This window comes from Salvelinus namaycush, unplaced genomic scaffold (assembly GCF_016432855.1).
Source record: "Salvelinus namaycush isolate Seneca unplaced genomic scaffold, SaNama_1.0 Scaffold105, whole genome shotgun sequence".
Lineage (NCBI taxonomy): Eukaryota > Metazoa > Chordata > Actinopteri > Salmoniformes > Salmonidae > Salvelinus > Salvelinus namaycush.
Genome location: NW_024057731.1, coordinates 339,861 through 366,533, shown reverse-complemented (window position 1 = coordinate 366,533; position 26,673 = coordinate 339,861). Strand labels below are relative to the sequence as shown.

General features: G+C 43.4%; 2 protein-coding genes across 7 annotated transcripts in view; both read left to right on the top strand.

Annotated features, from left to right (window-relative positions):
- Positions 1 to 9,530, top strand: part of chst12a (carbohydrate (chondroitin 4) sulfotransferase 12a) — a 21,123-nt gene extending 11,593 nt beyond the window's left edge. Inside the window, exons 2-6 of one of the 3 annotated variants that reach the window (XM_038982154.1) lie at positions 4,485 to 5,143; positions 6,415 to 6,555; positions 8,036 to 8,356; positions 8,704 to 8,933; positions 9,026 to 9,530. In XM_038982154.1, the coding sequence (XP_038838082.1) occupies positions 4,574 to 5,143; positions 6,415 to 6,555; positions 8,036 to 8,356; positions 8,704 to 8,933; positions 9,026 to 9,068 (1,305 nt within the window). In that variant the 5' untranslated portion in view covers positions 4,485 to 4,573 and the 3' untranslated portion in view covers positions 9,069 to 9,530. Of the gene's footprint in view, positions 1 to 4,484; positions 5,144 to 6,414; positions 6,556 to 8,035; positions 8,357 to 8,703 lie in introns of all 3 variants that reach the window. The other 2 variants (XM_038982153.1, XM_038982152.1) reach the window with 2 other exon arrangements.
- A 2,517-nt stretch (positions 9,531 to 12,047) lies between these two features.
- Positions 12,048 to 25,617, top strand: LOC120035392 (zinc finger protein 180-like). 4 transcript variants are annotated; one of them, XM_038982162.1, is made up of 3 exons: positions 12,048 to 12,364; positions 12,515 to 12,835; positions 23,981 to 25,617. In XM_038982162.1, the coding sequence occupies exons 1-3, from the start codon at positions 12,346 to 12,348 to the stop codon at positions 24,925 to 24,927; spliced, it is 1,287 nt and encodes a 428-aa protein (XP_038838090.1). In that variant the 5' UTR covers positions 12,048 to 12,345; the 3' UTR covers positions 24,928 to 25,617. The 4 variants fall into 4 exon arrangements, with proteins under 4 accessions (XP_038838090.1, XP_038838089.1, XP_038838091.1 ...); XM_038982161.1 differs by having other exon boundaries at positions 12,048 to 12,835; XM_038982163.1 differs by lacking the exon at positions 23,981 to 25,617 and adding an exon at positions 20,875 to 21,541 and having other exon boundaries at positions 12,048 to 12,835.
- The last annotated feature ends 1,056 nt before the right edge of the window (positions 25,618 to 26,673 follow it).

Here is a 26,673-nt window from a genome sequence, read left to right as displayed (position 1 = left end):
GAGCGAGAGAGACAGAGAGAGAGAGAGACAGAGAGACCGAGAGAAACAGACAGACAGAGAGAGACAGAGAGAGAGACAGAGAGACAGAGAGAGAGACAGAGAGACCGAGAGACAGACAGACAGAAGGAGAGAGAGACAGAGAGAGAGACAGAGAGAGAGACAGAGAGAGAGACAGAGAGAGAGACAGAGAGAGACAGAGAGAGAGAGAGAGACAGAGAGAGACAGAGAGAGAAAGAGGTCAGAGAGGGTTGGTTGAGTTCAGGTGTCTTCACAGCAGCCTGTGAGTTTAACACCCTGATCCTATCCACTGCTGTTCCCACGGACCATTTCTGATATCCACATTAATCACCCCTAGTAGGGCTGCCTCTCTGGCCTTCTCTCTTCCTGTGTGTCCTGGAGAGCTGCCCTCCTGTAGGTTTAAGCAGGGCTGCCCAACCCTGTTCCTGGAGAGCTACCCTCCTGTAGGTTTGAGCAGGGCTGCCCAACCCTGTTCCTGGAGAGCTACCCTCCTGTAGGTTTGAGCAGGGCTGCCCAACCCTGTTCCTGGAGAGCTACCCTCCTGTAGGTTTGAGCAGGGCTGCCCAACCCTGTTCCTGGAGAGCTACCCTCCTGTAGGTTTGAGACTTCAGGTATGGCCTCAGGTTGTTCTCCGTTTGGCCTCAGGTTGGCCCCAGTTTGGCCTCAGGTATATTTCAGGTAGGCTTCAGGTAGACTTCAGGTAGGCTTCAGGTAGGCCTCAGGTAGGCTTCAGGTAGGCCTCAGGTAGACCTCAGGTAGGCCTCAGGTAGACTTCAGGTAAGCCTCAGGTAGGCTTCAGGTAGACTTCAGGTAGGCCTCAGGTAGACTTCAGGTAGGCCTCAGGTAGACTTCAGGTAGGCCTCAGGTAGACTTCAGGTAGGCCTCAGGTAGACTTCAGGTAGACCTCAGGTAGACTTCAGGTAGGCCTCAGGTAGACTTCAGGTAGACTTCAGCTAGACTTCAGGTAGGCCTCAGGTAGACTTCAGGTAGGCCTCAGGTAGACTTCAGGTAGGCCTCAGGTAGGCCTCAGGTAGACTTCAGGTAGGCCTCAGGTATGGTGATACCATACCGTTTTTGAACTAAGAAATCTGCTCGGCTGCTATATTGTATCATTTAAATCCCAGCAGTTTTGCTTTGATCATGGATGGACTCTGTAGCCTATGAAATTACCTGTGTTTGAAAACGTGGAGCCTGGCAAATAAGTTTTGGAGTCCTTGTTTTGTGGTTGCTTTGGCAGCGCGTCTGACGGCGGCATCATATACCTGTAGCCTCAAGGCAAGTTTTGAATTGGATTACGAATTAATATGTACAGGTATATATTTATACATGGGCTAGGAGTTTTTCCTGATCAGGTCACTAACCACTAACTCTACCACGTGTTTGATCAGATCACTAACCACTAACTCTACCACATGTTTGATCAGATCACTAACCACTAACTCTACCAGGTGTTTGATCAGATCACTAACCACTAACTCTACCACGTGTTTGATCAGATCACTAACCACTAACTCTACCAGGTGTTTGATCAGATCACTAACCACTAACTCTACCATATGTTTGATCAGGTCACTAACCACTAACTCTACCACATGTTTGATCAGATCACTAACCACTAACTCTACCATGTGTTTGATCAGATCACTAACCACTAACTCTACCATGTGTTTGATCAGGTCACTAACCACTAACTCTACCATGTGTTTGATCAGGTCACTAACCACTAACTCTACCAGGTGTTTGATCAGGTCACTAACCACTAACTCTACCATGTGTTTGATCAGATCACTAACCACTAACTCTACCATGTGTTTGATCAGGTCACTAACCATTAACTCTACCATGTGTTTGATCAGATCACTAACCACTAACTCTACCATGTGTTTGATCAGGTCACTAACCACTAACTCTACCATGTGTTTGATCAGGTCACTAACCACTAACTCTACCATGTGTTTGATCAGGTCACTAACCACTAACTCTACCATGTGTTTGATCAGATCACTAACCACTAACTCTACCAGGTGTTTGATCAGATCACTAACCACTAACTCTACCAGGTGTTTGATCAGATCACTAACCACTAACTCTACCAGGTGTTTGATCAGATCACTAACCACTAACTCTACCATGTGTTTGATCAGATCACTAACCACTAACTCTACCATGTGTTTGATCAGATCACTAACCACTAACTCTACCACGTGTTTGATCAGGTCACTAACCACTAACTCTACCATGTGTTTGATCAGGTCACTAACCACTAACTCTACCATGTGTTTGATCAGGTCACTAACCACTAACTCTACCATGTGTTTGATCAGGTCACTAACCACTAACTCTACCATGTGTTTGATCAGGTCACTAACCACTAACTCTACCAGGTGTTTGATCAGGTCACTAACCACTAACTCTACCATGTGTTTGATCAGATCACTAACCACTAACTCTACCATGTGTTTGATCAGGTCACTAACCACTAACTCTACCATGTGTTTGATCAGGTCACTAACCACTAACTCTACCATGTGTTTGATCAGGTCACTAACCACTAACTCTACCATGTGTTTGATCAGATCACTAACCACTAACTCTACCACGTGTTTGATCAGATCACTAACCACTAACTCTACCACATGTTTGATCAGATCACTAACCACTAACTCTACCATGTGTTTGATCAGATCACTAACCACTAACTCTACCACGTGTTTGATCAGATCACTAACCACTAACTCTACCAGGTGTTTGATCAGATCACTAACCACTAACTCTACCAGGTGTTTGATCAGATCACTCACCACTAACTCTACCAGGTGTTTGATCAGGTCACTAACCACTAACTCTACCACATGTTTGATCAGGTCACTAACCACTAACTCTACCATGTGTTTGATCAGATCACTAACCACTAACTCTACCATGTGTTTGATCAGGTCACTAACCACTAACTCTACCATGTGTTTGATCAGGTCACTAACCACTAACTCTACCAGGTGTTTGATCAGGTCACTAACCACTAACTCTACCATGTGTTTGATCAGATCACTAACCACTAACTCTACCATGTGTTTGATCAGGTCACTAACCATTAACTCTACCATGTGTTTGATCAGATCACTAACCACTAATTCTACCATGTGTTTGATCAGGTCACTAACCACTAACTCTACCATGTGTTTGATCAGGTCACTAACCACTAACTCTACCATGTGTTTGATCAGGTCACTAACCACTAACTCTACCACTGTGTTTGATCAGATCACTAACCACTAACTCTACCACGTGTTTGATCAGATCACTAACCACTAACTCTACCACATGTTTGATCAGATCACTAACCACTAACTCTACCATGTGTTTGATCAGATCACTAACCACTAACTCTACCATGTGTTTGATCAGATCACTAACCACTAACTCTACCACGTGTTTGATCAGGTCACTAACCACTAACTCTACCAGGTGTTTGATCAGATCACTAACCACTAACTCTACCATGTGTTTGATCAGATCACTAACCACTAACTCTACCAGGTGTTTGATCAGATCACTAACCACTAACTCTACCAGGTGTTTGATCAGATCACTAACCACTAACTCTACCAGGTGTTTGATCAGGTCACTAACCACTAACTCTACCATGTGTTTGATCAGGTCACTAACCACTAACTCTACCACATGTTTGATCAGATCACTAACCACTAACTCTACCATGTGTTTGATCAGATCACTAACCACTAACTCTACCAGGTGTTTGATCAGGTCACTAACCACTAACTCTACCATGTGTTTGATCAGATCACTAACCACTAACTCTACCAGGTGTTTGATCAGGTCACTAACCACTAACTCTACCATGTGTTTGATCAGATCACTAACCACTAACTCTACCATGTGTTTGATCAGGTCACTAACCACTAACTCTACCATGTGTTTGATCAGATCACTAACCACTAACTCTACCATGTGTTTGATCAGGTCACTAACCACTAACTCTACCATGTGTTTGATCAGATCACTAACCACTAACTCTACCATGTGTTTGATCAGGTCACTAACCACTAACTCTACCATGTGTTTGATCAGGTCACTAACCACTAACTCTACCATGTGTTTGATCAGGTCACTAACCACTAACTCTACCATGTGTTTGATCAGATCACTAACCACTAACTCTACCAGGTGTTTGATCAGGTCACTAACCACTAACTCTACCATGTGTTTGATCAGATCACTAACCACTAACTCTACCAGGTGTTTGATCAGGTCACTAACCACTAACTCTACCAGGTGTTTGATCAGATCACTAACCACTAACTCTACCAGGTGTTTGATCAGATCACTAACCACTAACTCTACCATGTGTTTGATCAGATCACTAACCACTAACTCTACCACGTGTTTAGACACAGTTTGTGTGTGTTGGTGTGACTCCTGGATTCTTTTCACCTGTTGTCTCTCAGGTGTTGTCGTCGGCAACCAGGAAGTGTTTCCCTTAGTGACCGTCGGGCCATGGAGCTGAGATAACTCCGCCCCCTCTGCTGTGGTAACCATGGGAACGTCCCGATGCTTCCGTCTGGCGTTCCTGCTGGGGTCTGTGTTAATGGTCCTGCTCATCATCCTCTATTGGGACGACGTAGGAGCGCTCAATCTCTACCCCCACGACCCTCATGACCTTTACCCCCATGACCCTCACCCCACCTCACCCAGCTCCTCCACACCCACCAAACCCCCACCCAGGGACACAGAGGAGCAAGCGACCCACAAACCCCCCAGAACCACAGAGCCTGACCGGCCTGGAGAGGGGAGGAGGGCGACCCCAAAACCCCCAGGGGAGGAACACCCCCTCCCCCAAGTAACAGACTCCTCAGAGCTGGAGGAGAGGTGGAGAGGAGAGGAAGGGAAGCGAGAAGAGGAGAGAGTGAGGCAGGCGGAGGAGAAAAGAGAGGAGGAGGGGAGGAGACAAGAGGAGAGGAGAAGGAGGATCGGTGATATGTGTTCTGGGAACGGAACATTAGAATTCCCAGGAAAATTCCGGACGTTTGACCAGATTCCCAACCGGGAGTTAAACCACCTGATAGTAGATGACAGACATGAGATCATCTACTGCTACGTTCCCAAGGTAGGGAGGGGAAGAGGACTGTCCTCCCCTCAGAGCCTGGTTCCTCTCTAGGTCTCTAGGTTCCTGCCTTCTAGGGGGTTTTTCCTAGACACTGTGCTTCTGCATCTGCATTGTGTTAGGCTGGCTATCTGTAAAGCACTTTGTGACAACTGTTGATATAAAAAAATATTTGATCCTCCACCTCCTCTCCTCCCTCCTCTCCTTTCTTCCCCCTCCTCTCCTCCACCTCCTCTCCTCCACCTCCTCCTCTCCACCTCTCCCCTCCACCTCCTCCCCTCCACCTCCTCTCCTCCACCTCCTCCACCTCCTCTCCTCCACCTCCTCTCCTCCCTCCTCTCCTTTCTTCTCCCTAATCTCTTCCAAACACCTCCTCCACCTCCTCTCCTCCACCTCCTCTCCTCCCTCCTCTCCTTTCTTCTCCCTAATCTCTTCCAAACACCTCCTCCACCTCCTCTCCTCCCTCCTCTCCTTTCTTCCCTCTCCCCCACCTCCTCTCCTCCACCTCCTCCCTCCTCTCCTCCACCTCCCCCTCCACCTCCTCCCTCCTCTCCTTTCTTCCCCCTCCTCTCCTCCACCTCCTCCCTCCTCTCCTTTCTTCCCCCTCCTCTCCTCCACCTCCTCCACCTCCCTCCTCTCCTTTCTTCTCCCTAATCTCTTCCAAACACCTCCTCCACCTCCTCTCCTCCCTCCTCTCCTTTCTTCCCTCTCCCCCACCTCCTCTCCTCCACCTCCTCCCTCCTCCCCTCCACCTCCTCCCTCCTCTCCTCCACCTCCTCTCCTCCCTCCTCTCCTTTCTTCCACCTCCTCTCCTCCACCTCCTCTCCTCCACCTCCTCCTCTCCACCTCTCCCCTCCACCTCCTCCCCTCCACCTCCTCTCCTCCACCTCCTCCACCTCCTCTCCTCCACCTCCTCTCCTCCCTCCTCTCCTTTCTTCTCCCTAATCTCTTCCAAACACCTCCTCCACCTCCTCTCCTCCCTCCTCTCCTTTCTTCCCTCTCCCCCACCTCCTCTCCTCCACCTCCTCCCTCCTCTCCTCCACCTCCTCCCTCCTCTCCTCCACCTCCTCCCTCCTCTCCTTTCTTCCCCCTCCTCTCCTCCACCTCCTCCCTCCTCTCCTTTCTTCCCCCTCCTCTCCTCCACCTCCTCCACCTCCTCTCCCCCACCTCCTCTACCTCCTCCCTCCTCTCCTCCTCTCCCCCACCTCCTCCACCTCCTCTCTTCCCCCTCCTCTCCTCCACCTCCTCTCCTCCACCTCTCCTCCTTTCTCTAGGTAGCATGTACCAACTGGAAGCGTGTAATGGTGGTTCTCTCTGAGGGTCTGCTGGCTCCGGATGGACAACCTTACCGCGATCCCCAGGCCCTGCCCCCTGACCTCATACACAACTCCTCATTGCACCTCACCTTCTCCAAGGTCTGTATACTGTGTGTATACTGTGTGTATACTGTCTGCATACTGTGTGTATACTGTCTGTATACTGTGTGTATACTGTGTGTATACTGTCTGTATACTGTGTGTATACTGTGTGTATACTGTCTGCATACTGTGTGTATACTGTCTGTATACTGTGTGTATACTGTGTGTATACTGTCTGTATACTGTGTGTATACTATGTGTATACTCTCTGTATACTGTGTGTATACTGTCTGTATACTGTGTGTATACTTTCTGTATACTGTCTGTATACTCTGTATATTGTGTGTATACTCTCTGTATACTGTGTGTATACTGTGTGTATACTGTCTGTATACTGTGTGTATACTTTCTGTATACTGTCTGTATACTCTGTATATTGTGTGTATACTGTGTGTATACTGTGTGTATACTGTGTGTGTACTGTGTGTATACTGTGTGTATACTGTGTGTATACTGTCTGTATACTGTGTATAAACTGTCTGTATACTGTGTGTATACTGTGTGTATACTGTGCGTATACTCTGTATAAACTGTCTGTATACTGTGTGTATACTGTGTATAAACTGTCTGTATACTGTGTGTATACTGTCTGTAAACTGTGTATAAACTGTGTGTATACTGTGTGTATACTGTGTGTATACTTTCTGTATACTGTCTATAAACTGTGTGTATACTGTCTGTATACTGTGTGTATACTGTGTGTATACTTTCTGTATACTGTCTATAAACTGTGTGTATACTGTCTGTATACTGTGTGTATACTGTGTGTAAACTGTCTGTATACTGTGTGTATACTGTGTGTATACTGTGTGTATACTTTCTGTATACTGTCTATAAACTGTGTGTATACTGTGTGTATACTGTCTGTATACTGTGTGTATACTGTCTGTATACTGTGTGTATACTGTCTGTATACTGTGTGTATACTGTGTGTATACTGTCTGTATACTGTGTATACTGTCTGTATACTGTCTGTAAACTGTGTATAAACTGTGTGTATACTTTCTGTATACTGTGTGTATACTGTGTGTATACTTTCTGTATACTGTCTATAAACTGTGTATATACTGTGTGTATACTGTGTGTATACTGTGTGTATACTTTCTGTATACTGTGTGTATACTTTCTGTATACTGTCTATAAACTGTGTGTATACTGTCTATAAACTGTGTGTATACTGTCTGTATACTGTCTGTATACTGTGTGTATACTGTCTGTATACTTTCTGTATACTGTCTATAAACGGTGTGTATACTGTCTGTATACTGTCTGTATACTGTGTGTATACTGTGTGTATACCTTGTGTATACTTTCTGTATACTGTCTGTATACTGTGTGTGAAGAAGAGTGACGCGTCATCCAACTTCTTTATCCCTTCTCTTCACTCTATCCATCCTCATCACCTCCCTCCCTCCCTATCCTCTCATCTTCCCTCCCCCTCCTCTCCTCCTCCCTCCTCCTCCTCCTCCTCCTATAGTTCTGGCGTAGGTATGGCCGTCTCTCCCGTCACCTGATGAGGGTGAAACTCCAGAGTTACACCAAGTTCCTGTTTGTCCGCGACCCCTTCGTCCGACTCATCTCCGCCTTCCGGAACAAGTTCCAACAGCCCAACGAAGACTTCTACCGCCAGTTTGGCTCCGTCATGCTACGTCGTTATGGAAACGGGACCTCCAGGGTTCCGGAGTCAGCGGCGGAGGCGTTCAAAGCGGGGATCCAGCCGTCGTTCTCTGAGTTCGTCCGGTATCTCCTCGACCCCCAGACGGAGCAGGAGCAGCCATTCAACGAACACTGGCGTCAGGTGTGTGTGTGTGTGTGTGTGTGTGTGCGTGTGCGCGTGCGCGTGTGCGCGTGCGTGTGCGTGCGTGTGTGCGTGCGTGCGTGTGTGCGTATGTGCGTGTATGCGTGTGTGTGTGTGTACGTGTGTGTATGTGTACGTGTGTGTGTGTGTACGTGCGTGTGTGTGTGTGTATGTGTGTACGTGTGTGTGTGTGTGTGTACGTGTGTGTGTGTGTGTGTACGTGTGTGTGTGTGTGTGTGTATGTGTGTGTGTGTGTGTGTGTGTGTGTGTGTGTGTGTGTGTGTGTGTGTGTGTGTGTGTGTACTCTCAACCCAACTGTACTCAAGTTAACTTCTCCTCCTCCCCAGGTGTACCGGCTCTGTCACCCCTGTCAGATCCACTATGATTTCATCGGCACGCTGGAAAACCTGGAGGACGACTCGGATCAGCTGCTCCGGATCCTGGGCCTGGAAGACCAGATAAAGTTCCCGCCGAGCAACCGGAACCGCACGGCAACCAGCTGGGAACGGGATTGGTTCGCTGAGGTTCCGGCCGAGTTGAGGAGGAAGCTGTACAGTTTGTATGAGCCAGACTTTGAGCTGTTTGGGTATCCTAAACCAGAGAGTCTGCTCCATCACTGACAGGCTGTTTGGGTATCCTAAACCAGAGAGTCTGCTCCATCACTGACAGGCTGTTTGGGTATCCTAAACCAGAGAGTCTGCTCCATCACTGACAGGCTGTTTGGGTATCCTAAACCAGAGAGTCTGCTCCATCACTGACAAGCTGTTTGGGTATCCTAAACCAGAGAGTCTGCTCCATCACTGACAGGCTGTTTGGGTATCCTAAACCAGAGAGTCTGCTCCATCACTGACAGGCTGTTTGGGTATCCTAAACCAGAGAGTCTGCTCCATCACTGACAGGCTGTTTGGGTATCCTAAACCAGAGAGTCTGCTCCATCACTTGATGCCTTACACATGTGCCTGAGAACCGTGGATTCGAACCCTGTATACATGCAAGCCTGCCGCAGGGCTGTGCTGTTAGCCCACTGAGCTAAAGCCTAGGCATTAACTTGGGGAGCTAACACAACCCTCTAGCTCTCCACGATCAGGAGAGAAGAACCATTTCAGCGGGTCTTTTCTAAAGGGAATTGTGCTGTAAAAACTGTTTTTCAATAAAGTTTTTTTGGGGAAATAAATTGCTTAGTCATTTGTGTGTGTTCTGTCCCACTTTCACACAGAGAGTTCAATTGTATATCATTATTATTTATTACTGAAGGAAGGTCATATTTTTTTATTTAACGAGGCCAGTCAGTTAAGAACAAATTCTTATTTACAATGACTGCCTACCCCGGTAAAACCCGGACGACGCTGCGCCGCCCTATGGGACTCCCAATCACGGCCGGATGTGATACAGCCTGGATTCAAACCAGGGACTGTAGTGACGCCTCTTGCACCGAGATGCAGTGCCTTAGACCGCTGTGCCGCTCGGGAGCCTTGACATGTTGCAGATACACTGGACCAAATGTTTAGTAATGTATCACTGCATGTCTGCCTCACTCTTTAAAATGAATGGATTTATTGGGTAAACACCATGTCTGCCTTCGCCATCACTCTTTAAAATTAATGGAATTATTAGTTAAAATTGAATACATTTTTTGACGTGTTTGGACTGCATATTTGCTTATTTTTAAATAGGTTAAACCAATTTATTATTTGTGTGTGTGTGTGTATTTTCGGTCGGGGATGCTGCTGTGTGCCATACAGTATAAAAACCATTGGACAATAACAAAGAGTGTCTATTACATTGACAAGATATTCGAGTGACCGATCTAACAATGGAAATATATGTCCTCCAAAATGGAGGAGGGAGATTCCTAGATGTGAGAAGTGTACTGCAGGAGGGCATGAGACGAAAGGAATGTTTACTATCAGTGGATAAAAGTTGTATGTGTTACTTTGGGGGGTGCCCATGGGGCTGGAGATCGGAGGAGTCTGGTGAGAGAAAGGCAAGGTGAGGTTGCCAGCGCTAGAGTATTGCAGAGTGTCGTACGCCAAAGCAGCGAAGAAAGAGGAAGAGGAAGGTGGGTACAGCAGGGTGAGGGATCCTGAGTGGATTTCCTGTGAGTAGAGCACAGAATGATGGGAAGAATATGTGCTTCAGTAAGGTGGGGGTTTAGCACTTATAGCCACGGTTGTCAATTGTACTGCAGAAATGGATTGGAAGTCACAGAATATAGAAGTTGTGGTGGAAGCGGCTGAGAAGTACTTTGGATTGCGAGGATTTACTGCATAACAGTTGCAGTGGGTGTTGAGTGGTAGTGTTCGGTCCTGTCAGACCACTGGTCTGGAGTAGGATTAGACAGGGTTAAATAGTGGAATGGGGTGGTAGTGGTCTGGAGTAGGATTAGACAGGGTTAAATAGTGGAATGGGGTGGTAGTGGTCTGGAGTAGGATTAGACAGGGTTAAATAGTGGAATGGGGTGGTAGTGTTCTGGTCTGGAGTAGGATTAGACAGGGTTAAATAGTGGAATGGGGTGGTAGTGGTCTGGAGTAGGATTAGACAGGGTTAAATAGTGGAATGGGGTGGTAGTGTTCTGGTCTGGAGTAGGATTAGACAGGGTTAAATAGTGGAATGGGGTGGTAGTGTTCTGGAGTAGGATTAGACAGGGTTAAATAGTGGAATGGGGTGGTAGTGGTCTGGAGTAGGATTAGACAGGGTTAAATAGTGGAATGGGGTGGTAGTGTTCTGGAGTAGGATTAGACAGGGTTAAATAGTGGAATGGGGTGGTAGTGTTCTGGAGTAGGATTAGACAGGGTTAAATAGTGGAATGGGGTGGTAGTGGTCTGGTCTGGAGTAGAATTAGACAGGGTTAAATAGTGGAATGGGGTGGTAGTGTTCTGGAGTAGGATTAGACAGGGTTAAATAGTGGAATGGGGTGGTAGTGTTCTGGAGTAGGATTAGACAGGGTTAAATAGTGGAATGGGGTGGTAGTGTTCTGGAGTAGGATTAGACAGGGTTAAATAGTGGAATGGGGTGGTAGTGGTCTGGAGTAGGATTAGACAGGGTTAAATAGTGGAATGGGGTGGTAGTGTTCTGGTCTGGAGTAGGATTAGACAGGGTTAAATAGTGGAATGGGGTGGTAGTGGTCTGGAGTAGGATTAGACAGGGTTAAATAGTGGAATGGGGTGGTAGTGTTCTGGTCTGGAGTAAGATTAGACAGGGTTAAATAGTGTAATGGGGTGGTAGTGTTCTGGTCTGGAGTAGGATTAGACAGGGTTAAATAGTGGAATGGGGTGGTAGTGGTCTGGAGTAGGATTAGACAGGGTTAAATAGTGGAATGGGGTGGTAGTGTTCTGGTCTGGAGTAGGATTAGACAGGGTTAAATAGTGGAATGGGGTGGTAGTGTTCTGGAGTAGGATTAGACAGGGTTAAATAGTGGAATGGGGTGGTAGTGGTCTGGAGTAGGATTAGACAGGGTTAAATAGTGGAATGGGGTGGTAGTGGTCTGGAGTAGGATTAGACAGGGTTAAATAGTGGAATGGGGTGGTGGGGTTTTGAAGAGGGTTAAGTTGCCATGGTAATTTTCCTTGTTCCCGTATTACCGGAAGTAAATGTAGGTAGGCTGTGACTGGCCTCACACTCCAGTACAGTAGGTGGCGGTGTATGCAGCCAAAAGTTGAATGTAATCCGCCAACCAAATCATAAAGAAGAAGAAGCGACTCATCAGTAGCAGCTTGCTAAAAAAAAAGTTTAAAGTATCCAGACACGTCCTGTGGATGTTAGGCAATGTGTTTTAAATACACGTATATTTACACCTTAGTACCGCTAATCGGTTTTATTTCACATCCAGTTAGGTACGACGTTGATTGTCTGATGCTAACGTTATAGATAACGTTAGATGGCTACGTCCGTTTCGATAGCACCAGTGGCTGAAGCTAGCTAGTTAACTTTTCACCAACACGCTTTCCAGAAATGAACAAACGGCTTGTAACAATTTATATATTAAGTTAATGGATTCATTTTACTTCGGTGAGTAAAGAACCGTTGGTGTCTCCATAGTGCTGTGCTCTTTCGTCAAACCAGCTAGCTACTATAGGTATCTTCGTTGGTATATTGACCTAGCTAGTTAACTAACATTCCCAACAATGAGCTCACTAAGTTACTCCCCCCTTGTTAAAGAAGAGGAGGTCTGCTGGACGGAGAAAGAGGGTATGTCGGTGAACAGTGTCGAGGAAGTTATTACAGTGAAGGAGGAGGATGAAGAAGAGGGTGCCGTATTTGGAGAGGAGAAGGAGGCTGCCACAGTGAAAGAAGAGGAGGAAGAAGCTTTCAGAATGGAAAAGGAGGAAGAGGAGGCTATCACATTGAAAGAAGAAGAGGATGATATTACAGTGAAACAGGAAGATGAACCTTTTGGAGAGGAAGAGCAGGATATCTCAGAAGAGGAAGACGTTTTGAGAGTGAAAGAGGAGGAGGTGACTGAAGATCTGATTATCACCAGTGAGTATCTTAAAAACGGCACAAACTCTCTGCAGTTGTTGAACCACAGTGTGGTTTATAAGAGGCATTCTACTGAAGTTCTACACTTGTTCTGTACTGTAGGAATCGGGTCGTTCCATATGATTTCAATCACTTTCTGACTGCACCCCCTTTTGATTTGAACGAAACCCTACATGTTTGCACATGATGTCAAACTCAACCTTGTATCTGTGATGAAGACATGGATGTCTCACAATAAGGTGGGGTCGGGTATGCAAAATGGGTCAACTTTGAGTACCTCTATCTCCTGAGGATGTTTTGGCATTCAGGTCCAAAAGTCACATTCTGAACACTTCTACCATGGACAAACGTGTGTGGAAGGTTTCTGAACACTTCTACCATGGACAAACACGTGTGGAAGGTTTCTGAACTCTTCTACCATGGGCAAACGTGTGGAAGGTTTCTGAGCTCCTCTACCATGGGCAAACATGTGTGGAAGGTTTCTGAACACTTCTACCATGGACAAACATGTGTGGAAGGTTTCTGAACTCTTCTACCATGGACAAACATGTGTGGAAGGTTTCTGAACTCTTCTACCATGGACAAACATGTGTGGAAGGTTTCTGAGCTCTTCTACCATGGACAAACATGTGTGGAAGGTTTCTGAACACTTCTACCATGGACAAACATGTGTGGAAGGTTTCTGAACACTTCTACCATGGGCAAACATGTGTGGAAGGTTTCTGAACACTTCTACCATGGGCAAACATGTGTGGAAGGTTTCTGAACACTTCTACCATGGGCAAACATGTGTGGAAGGTTTCTGAACTCTTCTACCATGGACAAACATGTGTGGAAGGTTTCTGAACACTTCTACCATGGGAAAACATGTGTGGATGGATTCTGAACACTTCCACCATGGGAAAACATGTGTGGAAGGTTTCTGAACACTTCTACCATGGGCAAACATGTGTGGAAGGTTTCTGAACACTTCTACCATGGGCAAACATGTGTGGAAGGTTTCTGAACACTTCTACCATGGACAAACATGTGTGGAAGGTTTCTGAACACTTCTACCATGGACAAACATGTGTGGAAGGTTTTTGAACTCTTCTACCATGGACAAACATGTGTGGAAGGTTTCTGAACACTTCTACCATGGGCAAACATGTGTGGAAGGTTTCTGAACACTTCTACCATGGGCAAACATGTGTGGAAGGTTTCTGAACACTTCTACCATGGACAAACATGTGTGGAAGGTTTCTGAACACTTCTACCATGGACAAACATGTGTGGAAGGTTTCTGACCACTTCTACCATGGACAAACATGTGTGGAAGGTTTCTGAACACTTCTACCATGGGCAAACATGTGTGGAAGGTTTCTGAACACTTCTACCATGGGCAAACATGTGTGGAAGGTTTCTGAACACTTCTACCATGGACAAATGTGTGTGGAAGGTTTCTTAACACTTCTACCATGGGCAAACGTGTGTGGAAGGTTTCTGAACTCTTCTACCATGGACAAACGTGTGTGGAAGGTTTCTGAACACTTCTACCATGGGCAAACGTGTGTGGAAGGTTTCTGAACACTTCTACCATGGGCAAACGTGTGTGGAAGGTTTCTGAACACTTCTACCATGGGCAAACATGTGTGGAAGGTTTCTGAACACTTCTACCATGGACAAACATGTGTGGAAGGTTTCTGAACACTTCTACCATGGACAAACATGTGTGGAAGGTTTCTGAACACTTCTACCATGGGCAAACATGTGTGGAAGGTTTCTGAACACTTCTACCATGGGCAAACATGTGTGGAAGGTTTCTGAACACTTCTACCATGGGCAAACATGTGTGGAAGGTTTCTTAACACTTCTACCATGGACAAATGTGTGTGGAAGGTTTCTGAACACTTCTACCATGGGCAAACGTGTGTGGAAGGTTTCTGAACACTTCTACCATGGACAAACGTGTGTGGAAGGTTTCTGAACACTTCTACCATGGGCAAACGTGTGTGGAAGGTTTCTGAACACTTCTACCATGGACAAACGTGTGTGGAAGGTTTCTGAACACTTCTACCATGGACAAACGTGTGTGGAAGGTTTCTGAACACTTCTACCATGGACAAACATGTGTGGAAGGTTTCTGAACACTTCTACCATGGACAAATGTGTGTGGAAGGTTTCTTAACACTTCTACCATGGGCAAACGTGTGTGGAAGGTTTCTGAACTCTTCTACCATGGACAAACGTGTGTGGAAGGTTTCTGAACACTTCTACCATGGGCAAACGTGTGTGGAAGGTTTCTGAACACTTCTACCATGGGCAAACGTGTGTGGAAGGTTTCTGAACACTTCTACCATGGGCAAACATGTGTGGAAGGTTTCTGAACACTTCTACCATGGACAAACATGTGTGGAAGGTTTCTGAACACTTCTACCATGGACAAACATGTGTGGAAGGTTTCTGAACACTTCTACCATGGGCAAACATGTGTGGAAGGTTTCTGAACACTTCTACCATGGGCAAACATGTGTGGAAGGTTTCTGAACACTTCTACCATGGGCAAACATGTGTGGAAGGTTTCTTAACACTTCTACCATGGACAAATGTGTGTGGAAGGTTTCTGAACACTTCTACCATGGGCAAACGTGTGTGGAAGGTTTCTGAACACTTCTACCATGGACAAACGTGTGTGGAAGGTTTCTGAACACTTCTACCATGGGCAAACGTGTGTGGAAGGTTTCTGAACACTTCTACCATGGACAAACGTGTGTGGAAGGTTTCTGAACACTTCTACCATGGACAAACGTGTGTGGAAGGTTTCTGAACACTTCTACCATGGACAAACATGTGTGGAAGGTTTCTGAACACTTCTACCATGGACAAACATGTGTGGAAGGTTTCTGAACACTTCTACCATGGGCAAACATGTGTGGAAGGTTTCTGAACACTTCTACCATGGGCAAACATGTGTGGAAGGTTTCTGAACACTTCTACCATGGGCAAACATGTGTGGAAGGTTTCTGAACACTTCTACCATGGACAAACATGTGTGGAAGGTTTCTGAACACTTCTACCATGGACAAACAAATCCAAAAGGGATTGAATTCATATGGAACAACCAATTGTTTAATCTAGTAGCCTACCAAATAACAAAAATGTAAAATGTATCCTATACTGACCAGTCTATTTATCCATTAGGTCTAATACATGTATCCTATACTGACTAGTCTATTTATCCATTAGGTCTAATACATGTATCCTATACTGACTAGTCTATTTATCCATTAGGTCTAATATATATATCCTATACTGACTAGTCTATTTATCCATTAGGTCTAATACATGTATCCTATACTGACTAGTATATTTATCCATTAGGTCTAATACATGTATCCTATACTGACTAGTCTATTTATCCATTAGGTCTAATATATGTATCCTATACTGACTAGTCTATTTATCCATTAGGTCTAATACATGTATCCTATACTGACTAGTATATTTATCCATTAGGTCTAATACATGTATCCTATACTGACTAGTCTATTTACCCATTAGGTCTAATATATGTATCCTATACTGACTAGTCTATTTATCCATTAGGTCTAATACATGTATCCTATACTGACTAGTCTATTTATCCATTAGGTCTAATACATGTATCCTATACTGACTAGTCTATTTATCCATTAGGTCTAATACATGTATCCTATACTGACTAGTCTATTTATCCATTAGGTCTAATACATGTATCCTATACTGACTTGGCTACCCATAAAACTTCAATTAAACGCAGTCTCAAATAGCCATCTGTCCCTTTTTATTAATAGCCGGGCAACTGCACAGATTTCAGCAAATCTAACGCCTGTTTCAAATAAACGCGGGGTCTAAATGAATTGTTAATGAGGTCACCATCAATTACCATGATTTGTTTACGAGGTTTAAATGTCTGATTTGTTACATTGAAATAATGAATGAATAACTCTGGAAACATGATGGGAGTCAGCCCTAGTTACCACAGTCAGAAGGCCCGCCTACTCCACCAATCAGATGAGGGAGTGTGATGACTCGTGTGATGACCTGTTTGCACGGGGCAGATGAGAAACATGCCTATATTTAGTCTATTGAGTCATTAATGATTTGGTTGTTTATTAGATGTAGTATAACCAGCCGTTTTTTAAACGCTACGTGTTAATCGGATGTCTTATTCAAACTCAGTTTACAAGCTGATCGTGATGTTGGCCCTTTACTCATAGTTACTGCGTTGTTTTGAAAATGGCCCGTAGACCAACAAATTGACACAACTTGATTTGTATTATTTTATTATAAAACAGCTAAACATCAATGTTCACTGAATTGTTGTTGTTGAAATTGTCAGATAGTTTTGGCTGATTTAAGATGAACCTCAGCCCTGTTACATACTAATTTAACTTAACATGGCTTAACATGGCCTTGCAGTCCAAATTTTTTTTTGGGGGGGGCTATTTTGTACCAGTTTCTGTCTCTGTACAAAGGCATAGTCTTCAAGCTATGGAAGATGACAAAATATTTAATAATAATAATAATTGTATGACCTCTTTACAGTGTAAAGGGGAAACTCACCACCCTAACTCAACTTACATACTCTTTATTTACATATATTTGATTGGCTCCACCCCCCTCTTCAGAGGACAGAAATAACTTTTTTGTTTTGTTACAGATTTTGTGACATACATTATTCATACATGGTACTTTTATACACAGTATTACAGTGCCTTCGGAGAGTATTCACATCCCATGACTTTTTCCACATTTTGATGTGTCACAGCCTGAATTTAAAATGGATAAAATGTATCATTTTTTTTGTCACTGGCCTACCAACAATACCCCATAATGTCAAAGTGGAATTATGTTTTTCAACATGTTAACAAATGAATGAAAAGCTGAGCTGTCTTCAGTCAATAAGTATTCAACCCCTTTTGTTATGACAACGTCTAAATAAGTTCAGGAGTAAAGATGTTGCTTAACAAGTCACATAAGTTGCATGGACTCTGTGTGCAGTAAGAGTGTTTAACATGAGTTTTGAATGACTATTTTGTAAGGTCCCTTAGTCGAGCAGTGAATTTCAAGCACAGAGACCAGGGAGGTTTTCCAGTGCCACACAAATAAGGGAACCTATTGGCATATGGGTAAAAGTAAACACATTGAAGATCCCTTTGAGCATGGTGACGTTATTAATTATACTTTGGACGGTGTATCAATACAACCAGTCACTCCAAAGATACAGGCGTCCTTCCTAACTCAGTAGCAGGAGATGAAGGAAACCGCCCAGTGATGTCACAATGAGGCCAATGGTGACTTTAAAACAGAATTTAATGGCTGTGATAGAAAACTGAGGATGGATCAACAACATTGTAGTTACTCCACAATACTAACATAATTGACAGAGTGAAAAGAAGGAAGTCTGTACAGAATATATATATTCCTAAAAAATCCATCCTGTTTGCAACAAGGCACTAAAGAATTACTGCAAAAAATGTGGCAAAGCAATTCACTTTTTGTCCTGAATACAAAGTGTTATGTTTGGGGAAAATCCACACATTACTTAGCACCACTCTTCATATTTGTCACGTTCCTGACCTGTTTTCTCTTGTTTTTGTATGTGTTTAGTTGGTCAGGTCGTGAGTTGGGGTGGGCATTCTATGTTTTGTGTTTCTATGTTTAGGTCATTGGTAATTAGCCTTATATGGTTCTCAATCAGGGACAGGTGTTTGACGTTTCCTCTGATTGAGAACCATATAAAGGTAGGCTGTTCACACTGTTTGTTTGTGGGTGGTTGTCTTCCGTGTTGGTGTCTGTGCACCACACGGGACTGTTTCGTTTGTTCGTTCGTTTGTGTAGTCTGTACCTGTTCATGCGTTCTTCGTGTTTATGTAAGTTCTCTAGTTCAGGTCTGTCTACGTCGTTTGTTATTTTGTAGTTTGTTTAAGTGTTTTCGTCTTTACTTTAATAAACTTCATTATGTCCACATTCCACGCTGCGCTTTGGTCCAATCCATACTCCTCCTCTTCGTCCGAAGAGAACGACCGTTACAATATTTTCAAGCATAGGGGCTGCTGCATCATGTTATGGGTATGCTTGCAGTCATTAAGGACTGGGGAGTTTTTCAGGATAAAAAAATAAATAGAATGGAGCTAAGCACAGGCAAAATCCTAGAGGAAAACCTGGTTCAGTCTGCTTTCCACCAGACACTGGGAGATTAATTCACCTTTCAGCAGGACAATAAGCTAAAGCACAAAGCCAAATCTACGCTGGAGTTGCTAACCAAGGCGACATTGAATTTCCTGAGTGGCCTAGTTACAGTTTGATTTTAAATCGTCTCAAATCTATGGCCAGACTTGAAAAGTGGCTGTCTAGCAATGAACAACCAACTTGACAGAGCTTGAAGAATTAAAAAAATATATATATTTTTCAAATATTGTACAATCCAGGTGTGCTGAACTCTTAGAGGTGTGCAGAAAGAATCACCGCTGAAATCGCTACCTGGGGATTCTGACAAGTATTGATGTGTATATTTATGTCAATGGGAAATGGGTCTGAATAAAACGATCTATTTAATCCGTTTTCAGGCTGTAATGTGGATTAAGTCGAGGGGTATGAATACTTATGTAAATTAGAAATGAGTCTGAATTCTTTTTATTTAATCCGTTTTGATTTCAGGCTGTATTGTACTGATAGGAATACAGTTTGATATACACATGCAGTGAAAACAGGACAAATATAACCCCCCCCCCCCCCCTCCCCCGCCTCGACCAATCAGACGACCGGCTTCATCAGTGCCATGGGATCTTTAGAGACCACAGAGTTGGGACACCTGTTTTAAAGTCCCATTTCTTCCATTTTGTTGAGGAACGTTCAGAAACATTGTTAGTTAGTAATTCGACATTATTCAAATAAATGTTGTAAAAGTTTAAGGTGCTTGTAGGGAAACTAGCAACGTTTCTCTATCAAATAGATTAACTCCTCTGTTCTGGGAATGGAATCCCTTATGCCAGCTAGCTCATTTTAGATGAGAGTAGCAACGGTTAGCTACCAAATAGATGAACTCTTCTGTTCTGGGAATGGAATCCCTTATGCTAGCTAGCTCATTTTAGATGAGAGTAGCAACAGTTAGCTACCAAATAGATTAACTCCTCTGTTCTGGGAATGGAATCCCTTATGCCAGCTAGCTCATTTTTAGATGAGAGTAGCAACAGTTAGCTACCAAATAGATGAACTCGTCTGTTCTGGGAATGGAATCCCTTATGCCAGCTAGCTCATTTTAGATGAGAGTAGCAACAGTTAGCTACTAGGTATCTAAAAGAGAGTCGACAACTTTATGCTTTTGCCGAAAATGTTTGTCCTTTCTCAATGTTTGTGAATTTTCTTGTTCCTGAATGTATTTAGTTATTTGGTCCTCAAACTTGAACTCGAGGTATGCCATTTAGGAGAATGAGGCGTTTCTCACGAACCAGAATATGCGCCATCACATTCCTCATCTGATTGGTTGAGTAGGCCGGCCTTCTGACTTTGTGGCTGTGGTAACTAGTGACCACCATTTTTATCGCCAGTAAGAAACGGCTAGCCATTGACTGCTAACAGCTGAGAACTGCTAGCTTACTGGCAACCACAAAACCATTCAATATCGGGAGAAATCGGTTGATCGCCCTCTTGTGGGGAAAGTAAGAACTGCCGAAAATGCACTGTCAGAGTATACTGAGACAAAATAAATAAAATGAAGAAATGCATTAAAATGCTGAAATTAAACAATTAACTAACTATGCAAATTAGCAAAAGTTGTGTGCATTAAGGAAATGGAGACCTGCCTCCAATAGAAGCCTGTCTCCAATAGAAGCCTGTCTCTAATAGAAGCCTGTCTCCAATAGAAGCCTGTCTCCAATAGAAGCCTGTCTCCAATAGAAGCCTGTCTCCAATAGAAGCCTGTCTCCAATAGAAGCCTGTCTCCAATAGAAGCCTGTCTCCAATAGAAGCCTGTCTCTAATAGAAGCCTGTCTCTAATAGAAGCCTGTCTCCAATAGAAGCCTGCCTCCAATAGAAGCCTGCCTCCAATAGAAGCCTGCCTCCAATAGAAGCCTGCCTCCAATAGAAGCCTGTCTCCAATAGAAGCCTGCCTCCAATAGAAGCCTGTCTCCAATAGAAGCCTGTCTCCAGTAGAAGCCTGTCTCCAATAGAAGCCTGTCTCCAATAGAAGCCTGTCTCCAATAGAAGCCTGTCTCTAATAGAAGCCTGCCTCCAATAGAAGCCTGGCTCAAATAGAAGCCTGTCTCCAATAGAAGCCTGTCTCTAATAAGAGCCTGTCTCCAATAGAAGCCTGTCTCTAATAGAAGCCTGTCTCTAATAAGAGCCTGTCTCCAATAGAAGCCTGGCTCAAATAGAAGCCTGGCTCCAATAGAAGCCTGTCTCTAATAGAAGCCTGTCTCTAATAGAAGCCTGTCTCTAATAAGAGCCTGTCTCCAATAGAAGCCTGTCTCCAATAGAAGCCTGTCTCTAATAGGAGCCTGTCTCTAATAAGAGCCTGTCTCCAATAGGAGCCTGGCTCAAATAGAAGCCTGTCTCCAATAGAAGCCTGTCTCCAATAGAAGCCTGCCTCCAATAGAAGCCTGTCTCTAATAGAAGCCTGCCTCCAATAGAAGCCTGTCTCTAATAGAAGCCTGTCTCTAATAGAAGCCTGTCTCCAATAGAAGCCTGTCTCTAATAGAAGCCTGTCTCTAATAGAAGCCTGTCTCTAATAGAAGCCTGTCTCTAATAGAAGCCTGGCTCAAATAGAAGCCTGTCTCTAATAGAAGCCTGTCTCTAATAAGAGCCTGTTGTGTTCAGTGATTTAAGCAAATAAAAGCCTGGGCTGTTGATCTAAGTTTTACGGTGTTCACTATTAGGTTTATTAAATGTAGAACTGACAAGTCCAATAGTGTTTTTATTAGTCTACAAAGCACTACAGCTACTTTGACACGCTATTTTATTGAGGGAACTAGTCTAGATTAAACCTTGCAGGAAAACAGTTTTTATCATGTGGAGTTTTAATTCAGCTCTGTTTAACTAGATACTGTCTTTTTATTGAGGGATCTAGTCTGGATTAAACCTCCTAGGAAGACAGTCCCATGGCACTTATTGCAAAAGTTGGTATGTTAATGATGGTGTCCTGGCAAAATGTCCATTCATCCCCTCTCCTCCCCCTTTACCTATTCCTGAGGTCGTTGCTGTAAATGAGAATATGTTCTCAGTCAACTTACCTGGTAAAATAAATAGTTTTTTCATTCAGATCTCTCTGTTTAACTTCTTGCCACTATAGGGGGTGCTGTTTCACATTAGCATAATTTCCTCTACAGATTAAACGGCTTCCTACTCAATTCTTGCTCGTACAATATGCATATTATTATTATTATTGGATAGAAAACACTCTCTAGTTTCTATAGCCGTTGGAATTTTGTCTCTGAGTGAAACAGAACTCAATCTACAGCACTTTTCATTATAGGGAGTCAGATTTCAAACATCTTGGCCACTGATCTGGAGTCAGTTTAAAGGTCCGTGTAAATGCTATGGAGAAACAGACACTTCTTACGTCTTCCCCTGGGTGTCAGTGCGTGATGACGCTTTGAATGGAGTCGATTGCGCAATCAGGGACTGTATAAAACAGCAAATACCGGAAGTAGCTTCCCTTTGCTGCCTGCGCCTTGCGCGCGAAGGACATCGGACTCGCCTCCTTCCAAGTTTTAGTTTAGCCAGTAATATTTCTCCGGTCATGTTTTTACTCGTTAGAGGTGTTAACATCATAAGGTAGTTAATTTAAACCGTTTTATAGCAATTTATATCCGTTTAGTGCGATTTTGAGGCATTTATTTCTGAGACACTTTGAACCGCTGGGCACGTTTCCAGTTCATGCCGAACGTTAGTGGGCATTTCCACATGGCAAGAGGACAGCTTTCGACCAAAAGACGATTAGACCCAAGAAAGGATTCTTTGCCCAAGATTGTGATGGAAGAACAGCTCACAGTAAGAACAATTTATGATGATAAATCGTGTTTCTGTCGAAAAATGTTAAACGCTTATGGCGCCATTTTGTTTTGTATAGCTTCGCTTGGCGCAACCTGTATTGAAAAGTAAGGATAATTTAAAAAATGTAAATCAGCGATTGCATTAAGAACTAATTTGTCTTTCGATTCCTGTCAACCCTGTATTTTTTAGTCAAGTATATGATTAGCTTTTGATTAAACTAGATCACTCAAAGATGGCGACCGACATTTCCAGGCTTGTTTTGCTACTATTTTCATTGTATAACCACGTTTTTTTATGGCTAAATATGCACATTTTCGAACAAACTCTATATGTATGTTGTAATATGATGTTACAGGAGTGTCATCGGAAGAATTCTGAGAAGGTTAGTGAAAAAATTAATATATTTTGGCGATGATTACGTTATCGCTCTCTTTGGCTAGAATCAATGCTCTGGTAATGTTTGCACATGTGGTATGCTAATATAACGATTTATTGTGTTTTCGCTGTAAGACACTTAGAAAATCTGAAATATTGTCTGTATTCACAGGATCTGTGTCTTTCGATTAGTGTATGCTGTGTATTTTTACGAAATGTTTGATGATTAGTAATTAGGTAATACACGTTGCTCTATGTATTTATTCTAGTCTAGTTGTGACGGTGGGTGCAATTGTAAACTATGATTTCTACCTGAAATATGCACATTTTTCTAACAAAACCTATCCTATACCATAAATATGTTATCAGACTGTCATCTGATGAGGTTTTTTCTTGGTTAGTGGCTATCAATATCTTAGTTTAGCCGAATTGGTGATAGCTACTGGTGTTGAGAAAAAATGGTGGACAAAGAAAAATGGTGTCTTTTGCTAACGTGTTTAGCTAATAGATTTACATATTGTGTCTTCCCTGTAAAACATTTTAAAAATCTGAAATGGTGGCTTTATTCACAAGATCTGTATCTTTCATTAGGTGTCTTGGACTTGTGATTTAATGATATTTAGATGCTACTATTTAATTGTGACGCTATGCTAGCGATGCTAATCAGTGTGGGGGGGGGGGGTGGGGGGTGATCCCGGATCCGGGGTTGAGGCTCGTTAGAGGTTAACCAATACTCTTTTTGTTTGTCTTTGACAGGAGAGAGACCAGACTCTCACTCTGACAGTGGGAAGAGTCCTTCAGAGGAACCAGACCCAGAGACATCCAAACCAGCAAGACAACACCACTACTGCCACTGTGGAAAGAGTTTTTGGTGGTTAGGGCACTTTAGAGACCATAAGAGAATGCACATAGGGGAGAAGCCTTACCAATGCTCCCAGTGTGAAAAAAGTTTTACCCACTCATGGAGCCTGAAATTGCATAATAGAATACACACAGGAGAGAAGCCTTTCCACTGCTCCCTGTGTGGAAACAGTTTTACACACTTAAGGGTCCTGAAAATACATGAAAGAACACACACAGGAGATAAGCCTCATCACTGCTCCCAGTGTGGAAAGAGTTTTACGCTGTTAGGGAGCCTGAAACGACATGAGAGAATACACTCAGGAGAAAAGCCTCACCACTGCTCTCAGTGTGGAAAGAGTTTCAGCTGGTTAACAAGCCTGAAAATACATGAGAAAACACATACAGGGGAGAAGCCTTTCCACTGCTCCCAGTGTGGAAAGAGATTTTCCCAGTTAGGGGACCTAAAAGGACATAAGAGAACGCACACTGGAGAGAAGCCTTACCACTGCTCACAGTGTGGAAAGAGATTCACCCGGTCAGGAAACCTGCAAAATCATGAGCTAACACACTCTGTATATAAGCCTTATCACTGCTCCCAGTGTGAAAAAACGTTTTTTTCATCAAATGCCCTAAAACAACATGAGTTAACACACGCTGAAGAGAAACCTTTCCACTGTTCCCAGTGTGGTAAGAGATTTTTCTTATCAGGGCACCTGAAAAGACATGAGCTAACACACTCGGTGGAGAAGCCTTTCCACTGTTCTCATTGTGAAAAGAGTTTTAAGAGTTTATGGAACATGAAAGTGCATCAAAAAACACACACAAAGGAGAAGTCTTCCACTGCTCCCACTATGGGATGAAATGTACATGGTTTCAACAATTGAAAGAGCATGAAATAATCAACAGCTGAGAGAAGTTATCAGAGGTCCCAGAGTGGGAAGGGATATAGTACAACACATGGGGTTAGAGAAGTTATCAGAGTGGGAAGGGATATAGTACAACACATGGGGTTAGAGAAGTTATCAGAGGTCCCAGAGTGGGAAGGGATATAGTACAAAACATGGTGTTAGAGAAGTTATCAGTGGTCCTAGAGTGGGAAGGGATATAGTACAACACATGGTGTTAGAGAAGTTATCAGAGGTCCCAGAGTGGGAAGGGATATAGTACAACACATGGGGTTAGAGAAGTTATCAGAGGTCCCAGAGTGGGAAGGGATATAGTACAACACATGGGGTTAGAGAAGTTATCAGGTCCCAGAGTGGGAAGGGATATAGTACAACACATGGGGTTAGAGAAGTTATCAGTGGTCCCAGAGTGGGAAGGGATATAGTACAACACATGGTGTTAGAGAAGTTATCAGAGTGGGAAGGGATATAGTACAACACATGGGGTTAGAGAAGTTATCAGAGGTCCCAGAGTGGGAAGGGATATAGTACAACACATGGGGTTAGAGAAGTTATCAGAGGTCCCAGAGTGGGAAGGGATATAGTACAACACATGGGGTTAGAGAAGTTATCAGGTCCCAGAGTGGGAAGGGATATAGTACAACACATGGGTTAGAGAAGTTATCAGTGGTCCCAGAGTGGGAAGGGATATAGTACAACACATGGTGTTAGAGAAGTTATCAGAGTGGGAAGGGATATAGTACAACACATGGGTTAGAGAAGTTATCAGAAGGTCCCAGAGTGGAAGGGATATAGTACAACACATGGGGTTAGAGAAGTTATCAGAGTGGGAAGGGATATAGTACAACACATGGGGTTAGAGAAGTTATCAGGTCCCAGAGTGGGAAGGGATATAGTACAACACATGGTGTTAGAGAAGTTATCAGGTCCCAGAGTGGGAAGGGATATAGTACAACACATGGTGTTAGAGAAGTTATCAGGTCCCAGAGTGGGAAGGGATATAGTACCACACATGGTGTTAGAGAAGTTATCAGGTCCCAGAGTGGGAAGGGATATAGTACAACACATGGGGTTAGAGAAGTTATCAGAGTGGGAAGGGATATAGTACAACACATGGGGTTAGAGCCTTTTGTAAAAGAACATCTATTGAAGATAGTTTGGTTTATTTATTGTGTATAAAAAAATGTTATGAAAAGTATTATTTATGTGGAATATCCCTTTTACTTTGTTCCTAGAATTGTATTTAAAGGGTCACATCTAAGATGACGTGAGGGAACATTTATTTGAACAGGTGTATGTAGTCTGCTAGGTAGATGCAGAATTAAGATCGTTTTCAACCATTCTTTTACCATTATTTATACAATTATATTTAATAATTTTTACCTTTTATAATTTGTTTTACTTTTTACTATCCATATTAATTGGAGCCTGTCTATACATACTGGAAAATAACATTTCTGTCACCCCTCATCAACAATGGTGTAAAGTTCTTAAGGAAAAGTACTTTAAAGTACTATTTAAGTCGTTTTTTGGGGTATCTGTACTTTACTATTTTTGAAAACTTTTATTTGACTACATTCCTAAAGAAAATAATGTACTTTTTACTCCGTACCTTTTCCCTGATACCCAAAAGTACTCCGTACATTTTGAATGCTTAGCAGGACAGGAACATGGTCCAATTCAGCACTTATCAAGAAAACA

Bases quoted from the DNA above. Each gene is read 5' to 3' on its own strand.
- LOC120035392 (XM_038982161.1), top strand. From the start codon at position 12,481: ATGAGCTCACTAAGTTACTCCCCCCTTGTTAAAGAAGAGGAGGTCTGC. The intron at 12,836-23,980 runs GTGAGTATCTTA...TGTCTTTGACAG, and splicing joins TGAAGATCTGATTATCACCA to GAGAGAGACCAGACTCTCAC.